At 40.5% G+C, this 10789-nt stretch overlaps 1 protein-coding gene and 1 long non-coding RNA gene across 3 annotated transcripts in view; one reads left to right on the forward strand and one right to left on the reverse strand.

Annotated features, from left to right (window-relative positions):
* Nucleotides 1–5178, reverse strand: part of LOC112675708 (uncharacterized) — an 88998-nt gene extending 83820 nt beyond the window's left edge. The window contains exon 1 of one of the 2 annotated variants that reach the window (XR_004810739.2): nucleotides 5001–5178. This is a non-coding gene — a long non-coding RNA (uncharacterized LOC112675708). The remainder of the gene's footprint in view (nucleotides 1–5000) is intronic. The other variant, XR_003146018.2, reaches the window with a different exon arrangement.
* Nucleotides 5179–5305: 127 nt separating this feature from the next.
* C30H15orf61 (chromosome 30 C15orf61 homolog) lies at nucleotides 5306–10397 on the forward strand. Its single transcript, XM_025472381.3, has 2 exons — nucleotides 5306–5684; nucleotides 10174–10397. The coding sequence occupies exons 1-2, from the start codon at nucleotides 5339–5341 to the stop codon at nucleotides 10299–10301; spliced, it is 474 nt and encodes a 157-aa protein (XP_025328166.1). The 5' UTR covers nucleotides 5306–5338; the 3' UTR covers nucleotides 10302–10397.
* Nucleotides 10398–10789: the final 392 nt, after the last annotated feature.

The following is a 10789-nucleotide window of genomic DNA, read 5'->3' on the forward strand; positions in this document are numbered from 1 at the left end:
TTGATAATGGGGGAGGCTATGAATGTATGGGGCAGAGGGTATATGAGAAATCTCTGTACCTTCCCCTTAATTTTTTCTGCAAGCCTAAAATTACTCTTTAAAAAAAAGTCTTGGGGCACCTGTGTGGGTCAGTCAGTTAAGCCTCTGCCTTTGGCTCAGGTCATGATCCTTGGGTCCTGGGATCGAGTCCCATATCTGGCTCTCTGCTCACTGGAGAGTCTGTTTCTTCCTCTGACCCTCTCCACCCCTCCCTTACTCATGCTCTAATAAATTTTTTTTTAAAAAAGGTCTTTTTAAAAAGTAGTATAGAAATAAATGAACAAAAGAAGAGAATAATTCCAACCCCCAGGAAATCCCCTCATAGTCACTGGCTACTCCCTAGACCTCCACCCCTGGTAAGGGTGATCACTATCCTGCCTTCTAACAGCAAAGGTGAATTTTGGCCAGTTTTGATAACTTATGGAAATGAAAAGATTGTAAGTACTTTAGTGTCTGACTTCTTTGACTCTTATGTTCATGAGATTCCTGCATGCTATGTATGATTATGGATCATTCTTTCTCATTGCTATATAGTATTCCATCAAGTGACTATGCCACAATTTGTCTATCTACTCTACTGTTAACAGGCATGTAAGTAATTTCCAGATTGAATATCACAAATATGAATAGTGCTGCTATGAATATTCTGTTTAGGTCTTTTGGAAAACATGTGCAGGGCAGGCCGGGTGGCTCAGCGGTTTAGCACTACCTTTGGCCCAGGGCATGATCCTGGAGACCCGGGATCGAGTCCCACGCCAGGCTCCCTGCATGGAGCCTGCTTCTCCCTCTGCCTGTGTCTCTTCCTCTTCTCTCTCTCTCTCTCTCTCTCTCTCTCTCTGTCTCTCATGAATAAATAAATAAAATCTTTAAAAAAAAGGAAAACATGTGCACACAATTTCTGAAGGGCATTATTATAGACTGAATGTTTGCATCATCTCAAAATTTACATGTTGAAGCCCTAATGCCCAATGTGACAGTAGTTGGAGAAAGGGTCCCTGAGGAATAAAAATTAAATGAGGTCATAAGAGTTGGACCCTAATCTGATAGGGCTAGTGCTCTTACCAGAGAACAAGGAAGACACCAGAACTAGCTCTGTTGGCCATGGGAGGATATACTGAGAAAGAGTTATAAGCCAGGAAGAGAACTCTCTCCGAAGAACCCAATCAGCCAGTATTCTGATCTTAGGCTTCTCAGTCTCCAGAACTGTGAATAACAAATTTCTGTTGTTTAGGCAGCCCATCTCTGTTTTTTTTTGTTATAGCCTCATAAATATATATCCAAGAGTGTCATGGCTGGGTCATAACATTACTTATTATATAGGCAGCTGAATACATACTGCCAAAATTTTTCCAAATTACTTGCCAGCAGTATATATAAAAGTTCTAATTGCCGCATATCTTCACCAACATTCAGAACTTTCCATCGTTTCTACTTCAGGTACTTCGGTGGATGTGTAATGGTATCACATTGTGGTTTTAATGTCTACTTTTCAGATGATTATTGAAATTAAGTAATTTTCCCCATGTGTATTGTACATCGGGATATTCTCTGTTGTGAAGAGGCCATTCAAATATTTTGTTCACCTTTCTATGGCCTGTCTTTTAAAAATGATTTGTTCTAGATACCAAATGCTTTGTCAGAGACATGTTTTGCAAATACTTCTCTCACACTATGGATTGCTTTTTGGTTCTCGTAATACTGCCTTTTAATGGACAGAAATTCTTAATTTTAATATATTCCAATTTATCAATCTTGAAGAACTCATTTTTTAAAAGATTGTATTTATTTATTTGAGAGAGAGAATGCATGGAAGGGAGAGGTAGAGGGAGACAAGCAGACTCCCCGCCGAGCCTGGGCTCTATCCCAGCACCATGAGATCATGACCTGAGCCAAAGGCAGATGCTTAAGCTTGACTGAGTCACCCAAGTGCCCTAAGAAGAATTCATTTTTAACTTGTTCTGAACACCTATAGCATCCTAGGTGCCCTTAAAATAAAACAAGGCTAAATCCCTTCTTTCTAGGATAAATATCATATTCACACACAAGCTAAATGCTATACAGAGCATCACTCTTCATAGTTATTTTTAAGGGGTTCCTTCCAAAGAGGTATGCCATTTCTCCATGTTTTGTGTAAAACTAAATATTTATATGTTTACTCCATTAATTCTTAATTGTTGGATATAATGTTTTTAAAACATTGACTTATGCTTTTGAATGCCAACTTCTAAGCCCCTTTGTTTCATGACCATCAAGAATTGGAACTGATCTGAGTTGTGGATTTATTGACAGATTATCTTATTTTAATTATGAAAATGGCACTGTATAATCTTAAAGTCAGAAGAGATAGCTAGAAGTCATGCTTTCCAGCTCTGTATCTTTAGGTTAAGATAATATTTCATTCAAACCCTCCTGAATACCTGAGTATTCAGGTATTCAGATAGATCCACCATCATCTGCTTTCTTTGAAGTAATTTTCTACCTTAGAAGAGAGAGGGAGATAGTCATGGAGCTTTGAATTAAGGAAGCCATCACTGATGAGGTTCTTCCAAGAGAGCATCTTCCAGTAGCAATACTTCAGTTCCCTAGCCCTTTTCCCAAGCCTTCAAGGGAGAATGCAGTGAAACCTAATCTAAATATGTGGCTCTCTTTATCAGTGATTTGTTTGTTTGTTTTTTTACCTTATATATGCCACAGAATATATATACATATATATATATATATATATATATTTCAGGTTTCACAAATGTTTGACTCAAATTGCACTTTTTAAAATAGATTTTCATACTGCCAAGAGATATAATGCCAAAATTTAACACACTGCCAACTGCTCACATATTAATTTCAGGTTAAGTAATCTTAGTGTAGATCTTAGAATTTCCTCCTCCTGCCATCTTTGTAATTGAAGCACCAAGATTTCAAGATAAATCATTTTAAGGCAACTCTAATTTGCATCCACTTGTCTACACAGATGAGGATATTCTTGATAGTATACAACCCAAACAAAAGAATATGAAATAAACTGTCCTGAGGCTGCTTATAGTCCTCCTAAATGCAACTGTTGTCCATACCCCCAAACCTGATAAAATTTCAAGCATAAAATAGCAGAGTCAAGCCTTCAGTGACAGTGGGGCCTTTATGACACCCTAGCCAGACTAGTTTCTGTTAGTCTCTTCCATCCGCAGACTCCCTTGGTTCCTTCCCATTTTCTGAGCTTGGTTCCACAGACTTCCTGTTTATTACTTTAGCTACCCAATTTCCTTCTGATAAACACCTTGTCTACTAAAACAAAACAAAACAAAAAAACCCAAGGCAGTAACAAAATAGCCTTTAAAAAAAACTTTACCTACAAAGTTAACATTAAAAATTTGAACTTAAGTTTAACAATAAAACAAGTTTTCATGTACTTTATATGCTGGGGTTCACTGACAGATTTTGTTTGGAAAAGACTGCAATGCTTTTCAAATTTTAATTTGAAAATCACAGTGCTGAATCACCTCCCTGACCCCCGTCGTAGCCTCCTTTCAGCCTTTTCTGTTGCAAGTCTAACCACATCATGCCTCCATCTAAAATCTTTTTAAAAACTTTTAGTAAAAAAAATAATAAAATAAAAATAAATAAATAAATAAATAATTAATTAATTAAAAAAAATAAAAACTTTTAGTAATAGGGAATTCGATAATGTAAAGTTCAAATTATCTGCAGGACTACAAGTCCCCTCAGAATTGGGCACATGGTAGCAGGTGCTTAATGTTTGTTGAATGAGTTATTAAAAACTAGAAAATGTAAAAATTAGCCACACAATCCTACATCCTTCCCTCGAGTTTCAACAATAGTAAGTTGTTAGGTGGTGCTTATACATAATTATCTTATTTACATATAATGCTTTTTTTTTTTTTTTTTTTTTTTTTTTTAGGATTTCGTTTATTTATTCATGAGAGACACAGATAGAGGCAGAGATACAGAAGAGGGAGAAGCAGGCTCCCTACAGGGAGCCTGATGTGGGACTCGATCCCGGGTCTCCAGGATCACGCCCTGGGCTGAAGGCAGGTGCACAACCGCTTGGCCCTCCCCCCGGGTGTCCCTAGACACATCCATCTTATTTACCGATGGTTTCTCCAACACAAGATGAGTTTAGGACAAAGAGGAAGACATGCTTCTTTAGAAAGCAGGTGGAGATAAGCTATTACCTCAAGTGGCCGTGAAGGTTGAGAAGAGGTTTTCCTAAAGTTACTATTTTTAGGACTGATAGTGGGTAGCTGAGGATTACAAAGGTTTATGACTAGAAAAGACCCCGGTTTGGCATTCACCAAGCCTAGGAGGGAGGCACAGGTGCACCTGTGGGCGAAGTGCAGAGAGCGGTAGGAAGTTGTTTAAAACTTTCTATTTTGGAAAAAAAAAAAAAAAACTTTCTATTTTGGGGTGCCGCCCCCGGGTGGCTCAGCGGTCGGGCGTCTGCCTTCGTCCCAGGGGGCGGTCCTGGAGTCCCGGAATCGAGTCCCGCGTCGGGCTCCCTGCGTGGAGCCTGCTTCTCCCTCTGCCTGTGTCTCTCATAAATAAATAATAAATAAATAAATAAATAAATAAATAAATAAATAAATAAATAAATCTTTTTTTAATGAAAAAAATAAAACTTTCTAGTTTCTCCTTTTATGATTTATAACCTTTACTTCGAACTACCTGAGGCTTACCCTAAACGGCGACCACGACAGAGAACACCTACACATAAAAAGCGCTTCCTGACTTCGCCAGTGCAAATCTGGGGACTTGCTTCCCCCAGGACACCTGGCCAGGTGTCTCCTCAGCGACGCCAGGTAGGCGGGTTACCTGAGCCCCAGGCCCGGAAGGGAGATCTGGGTGCCAGTTCTGCCTCCTCACTACGGGGATTATTTGTCTTAATTTACCTCACGCCCCTACCGATAAACCTCCGGAATCCCGCCCCAGCTCACCTCACCTCACCTCACCTCACGGCCCAGGGTGGTTAACGGCTGCGTGAAGTCACCAGTGAGGATTTCATTAGCTCCTCGGCCCGGCTGACCCTCACCCTCCGCGCGCGTCACTCCGCCGGCGCCCCCCCGACCCCCCTCTCAGCGGGAGCCCGCGAGACCCTCGTGCGCACGCGCCGCTGCGCCCCGGGGGCTCTCGCGCACTCGCGCACTCGCGCACTCGCGCGGCGCCCCCTGGGCGTCCCCGCCGGCTCGCCCCAGGGCGCGTGCGCGCGTGCGCGCTCGGACGGCCCCGCCCCCCACGCGGCGCGCGCCCCGCGGCGGCCGAGGGGGCGGGGACCGGAGCGGGGCCGGCCATGGAGCCCCTGCGGAGGGCCCACGGGGCCGCGGTCCGGCTGCTGCTGTGCGGGCCTTGGGCCTCGGGCGCCGCCTCCCGCCCGAAGCCCCGCGCCTCGGAGGTGCTGACGCGGCACCTGCTGCAGCGGCGCCTGCCGCACTGGACCTCCTTCTGCGTGCCCTACAGCGCCGTCCGCAACGACCAGTTCGGCCTCTCGCACTTCAACTGGCCCGTGCAGGGCGCCAACTACCACGTCCTGCGTACCGGCTGCTTCCCCTTCATCAAGTACCACTGCTCCAAGGCCCCCTGGCAGGACCTGGCGGCGCAGGACCGGTTCTTCACGGCGCTCAAGGTCGTCAACCTGGGTGAGTGGCCCCGGGCGGGGAAGCGCGCCCCCGGGGCAGTGGCATCGGTGTTTGCAAAGCACCACGACTGCCGCGGCTCAGAGGCCGAGACCCCGGCCCCGAGCCCCGAGCCCCGCCTCGGCCCCGCGCACCTGCGGTCCCCAGACTCTGCCTCCGCGTCCCACCCACGCTTCGGCCGCGGTGGTTTGGATTCCCTCCCCACCCCCACCCCCTTCCACCCCTCCCCGTAGGTGCTTGTTGGAGTCCGTGGTTCCCAGGAAAGTAGGGCTTCGGGGATCCCTGGGGGGCTCCGCGGTTTGGCACCTGCCTTCAGCCCAGGGCGTGATTCTGGAGGCCCGGGATCGAGTCCCACGTCGGGCTCCCTGCACGGAGCCTGCTTCTCCCTCTGCCTGGGTCTCTGCCTCTCTGTCTCTCGTGAATACATAGGTAAAGCCTTTAAAAAAATAAATAAAGTAGGGCTTTATCCCAGACCTGTAGGGAGGGACCACACTGCATCACCCCTCTGGGGCGGAGGCCTTCCTTTCCTGCTCACCTGCTGCAGCTCCTGCCCAGGATCACCCCTACCTTGGGCAGTGAGAAGGCTGGTGTAAGGAAACGCCCCCACTGCAAAGTGGCTCTGCAGTCAAGAAATAATCTTACTGAAATGGCAGGATTCGACCCCGTTACCGTCCTCTTCCTCGCCGCGTTCCTTATTATAAAAACTGGAACTACTTTCTGAACTTCATTATTTTCTTTATATGAAACCCTAGCAAGTGCGCTTTACTGAAAGCACGAAAGGTTTTCACCAGTCGTTTCAGCTTCTTTTAGGTGTTAGGCCTCAAGGGTACTAAAATATTCTGCCTCTTAATATCTCTGTGTGTTGTTTGTTTGTTTGTTTGTTTTTTTAATGGGAATATTCTAATTCTGGGAGTATTTACTCTTGCTGGATGCTTATTTTCTTTTGGCTAATGACAGAAGAGGCATGAACATTGCAACAGGGGCACATCGTGTGTGTCTGTATCGAGAGGCCTCAAGATGTTTTGAACCTATTAATAAGTTAAACCCACATTGATCCAGATTTTAGTAATCCGGGATCTAGATGTGGGAGCTGAACCATGTTAGCCAACCAGTTTTTTTACAACCAGAGTTAAAGCTGAACCCCCTGTGCACCTGCGCTGGTATTATTATATAATCTGATGGCTCATTAAATTTAAATATGGTATTTATGTATTTTTGCTTTTAATAACTCACATATGTCTTGTCATGGGAATTTTGAGCCATTGGTCTACTGAGGTTTTCCTGGGTTCATTCCACCAAGGAGAAGATTATTTAGCAAGGTGTAATTCTTTAAAAATGTCTGTTTGGCTGATGGACTATAAAGAGCCTGCCCACTAATTTTGAGGTTGATTGGAAGTTGAAGGGTAAGCTCACTTCGAAGAGTCGATTCAAAATTATTTGGAAAGACTGGAGTGATGAATAGATTGAGGAAGATGTTTATCTTAGAGTTTTCTTCTTAGGATCAGAAGCAGTCATTCATCCCAAATGTAAAAAGTAACAGGTTAGGAAAAGTATAATTGGAAGATAATAGGTAAACCATGAATGAGCCAAATGCCTTTTAAAGAAATTTTTCATTTAAAACTTAACACTTTAAGAACACCCTGATGATTAGGGGCTTCTCTTTTAAATATAAATATGAAGAAATCCAAAGAAAAGTAGAATACACAGAACATCGTCACACAAAGAAGTGAAACATTTTGAGGAAAGAAACAAAAGCTGTAGTTTCTTTATGTGGAAGAGAAGGCTGAAGAGTGATTTAATGGTCTTTTGGAAATTCGAAAAATCCTGCCTAAAGGGGAATAAGACTTTTAAGTTAAACAAAAAAGGAAAACTTTCTGCTCACGCATGCTTTAATACAAATTGGCTTTTACTGATAAAGGGAATTTTTCCTGGACTTTTAAACAGTAATGTGTTCACCAATTTGGTAATGTTTTTTTTTTTTTTTTTCTTTTTGTCTTAAGGTAGGGAATTAGATAATGAATTCTTTCCTGTTCTGTGATGTATAGTTGCCTCTCTGGATCATCAAGTACCTATTCTATTAATAAAAATACTTAGGATTTTATTCCTCTTATTCCCTTCTAAAGTGGCAATTATCAGAGTCATTCATTTTTCTCTTTTGTAAATAATAAAGATTTCTCTTTTACCATTTGTTCCCTTTCTCCTCTGCCTTCCCTTCAAAGGAAGCTGACATTTTACTGATGGTTTATCAGTTGGGGTATCCTGCTGGGAAGTAGATTGAGATTTAAGAAAAGCAACTTACCATTGGAATGAATGGGTAATCGGAGACTTGCTAAGAAGTTCTAATTTTTTTTAAGTGCTTAATTTGACAGTGGTTTACCTACTGTTCAGCTGACTCCAAATGAATTATGCAAAGAACTGACTTTCATGTTCATTTTGATGTTATGTTTCAGTCTGGGAAAAATTTAATTTCTAATGGAATTTTATAGACTTTATAGCATATGTGATATAGATAAAGAAAATTATTTTTTTATGTTTAAATTATGGAAGTGGCAAATCTCCTCATTTTAGCTTGACTGCATTAAGTAGACTGCAGGAAAAAAGAAAAGAATTTCTGACTCCTGTATCACACCCTGTCAAACTGCATTACTGATAGTGGTTCCTCGCTGTTTCTTAATAAGAGACCATGCAATTATTATAAGCTAGTAATCTGGTCCATTCTCCATTTTAACTGAAAAAATATTGGCCATTGATTTGTGTGGTTTTTAAAACGTGTCAATATTTTAACTGGAAACTGATAAGTACTATAAAACAACATTTCAGTTTCACCAGCCATTCCTTAAATCTATATCCTTAGCATTGGTTTAAAAGGCATATTTTATATATTTTACTGTCAGTATATTTAGAAAATTAATAATTGTTTCTAGAACCCATTTTTTCTCCCTCCATTGATTTTCAGCTCTAAAGTTGTGATACTGTATTTTAAATTTGCTTTTTATTTCAACTTCTCCCCCTACTCTTCACTCACTTCTGCTTTGTTTTTTTGTCCACTTCCCTACCCATACTCCAGTTGCCTGTTTTTTCTTCTTTTTGATAAATAGCTTTATGATGCCAGCTTTTGTCACTTTTTGGTGATATTCCTTTGAAGCATTCAGAGATTCTTTGGGGTATTACCAAGGCAAAGAAGGCAATATACTGTCACAGATTTCACTGGGAGTCCCAGGGAACCCTGTGATAGTGACAAACTGTGACCCAGTATATTCCTAAAAATAGAGGTGCCAGCCTGAATGGGCGTGTTTGCCTGTTCTCATTGCCAGCTAGTGATGCTTCTCCTGATTAATCTCTGGCATCACAGTGGTTGGAATGCCGCTTCAGGGAATAAGCACAAAATAGTCCAATGCACTTATACACTCAAAACGAGCATAACACAGCAAATATATTCTTGCAGAAAGAATAAAAATTTAGCAATATGATTAGTCCTGAGCATATGATTTCTCTATTAACTAGAAAGAGGGTTTTACAAATGTACATTCTTCTTTTAAATTGTCATTTTTCTGTCCAACTCCTACACAGGAACAATAAAATTAATACTTGTGTGGAGCATACAATATTTGTTACTGATTCATATGCCCGTGGTTTTATACATGTTTTTAATATGTTAATAGTCATTGATTTTAAATAAGTGCCTTAAAAAAGATAGGAGCTGTGAAAGTTTATTTTGTGTCCAATATAGTGTCATATGCATGAGTGCTTAATCCATTATCTCTGGTTAGTATATGTTTAGTTTCCTGTATTGCAAACAGCAACTAATCTCAAATATAACAGCAAAATCTTGTCAAATGGAAACATTCCAAAGAAGAAACATGTTGGAATCTACTCTATACCTATTTCAAATAGGCTGAAACAAGATTGTTTTCAAATCGGTTGTAAAAATACTCATGGAAATATTTCTCATACCTGTTATAGTAAAATCTTCCTTAGAGTTAGGTTTTTGCCTTAGGTTTAGTAGACGCCTCTTTGACCCAGTTTCTTTTAAGTTGTACAAAAAATTACTTTAGCCATCAGTGTTACTGTCTGACGTAAAGCACAGTAAAGTTGACCTAGTAATTTACTCTCAAGGCCTATAATCCAGAGCATCTACAACTAAATTAATGAATATTCTATTTGCTTATTTGTGAAAAGAATATAGAATTACTTCATAATGACTTGGAAGTAATGAATTAATACTTATAAAGTGCTTTGAATTAAAATTTAAACCAGCCTTATCCATAGTTTTAAAAATCTCTAGGCTCACACAGTTGTTACCATGTACCACAAACTGATGAAATTGAACTCTTAGATAGAGTCAGTCTTTACTCGTATCTTTATATTTTCATAACTTTACAATTTGTTGATGTTGCTGAAAAGTGCTTTGTGATTTGTACCGTGACAAATACGTGGATGCGTGATTAATAAGCATTGATGTTCATAAATAACATATTCATTTATTTTCTAGGTATTCCAACTTTATTATATGGACTTGGCTCCTGGTTATTTGCTAGAGTCACAGAGACTGTACATACCAGTTATGGACCAATAACAGTTTATTTTCTAAATAAAGAAGATGAAGGTGCCATGTATTGAAGGTGTTCATCGAAGAACATAATTATCAGTGGATTTTCTCTTATGTGTATGTGCAATGTTTATTTTTGACCCTTTAAAATAAAACTTTTGCAAACACCTTTTTCTTTCTACAGTGTTGGGTTCTTTAAGATGAATCATTGCCCCCAAGAGGTAAAGCTTTTCATACATTGTTACATATTGTATGCTTAGTTTAGCCAATGGAAACTACAGATGCATGAAGCATATACCAATTTTTATTCCTAGAATTAGGTTAAATCACAGATAAAAAATGATTATAACATATATATACACACATACATATGTATTCTATATTTAGGTATTAATTTAAATCGATTCTTTGAAGATAAAATGGAGACATCCACACAAAGAAGGGAGGGGACAAATCTTTTATATGATACTGAAAAAAGAAGTAAAGGATTTTAGGATATATGTGGAGATAACAACATTGTCAAATCCAAAACTGATGAATTCTCATTGAAACACGAAAT

Source organism: Canis lupus, chromosome 30 (genome assembly GCF_003254725.2).
Source record: "Canis lupus dingo isolate Sandy chromosome 30, ASM325472v2, whole genome shotgun sequence".
In the NCBI taxonomy this organism is placed as follows: Eukaryota; Metazoa; Chordata; class Mammalia; order Carnivora; family Canidae; genus Canis; species Canis lupus.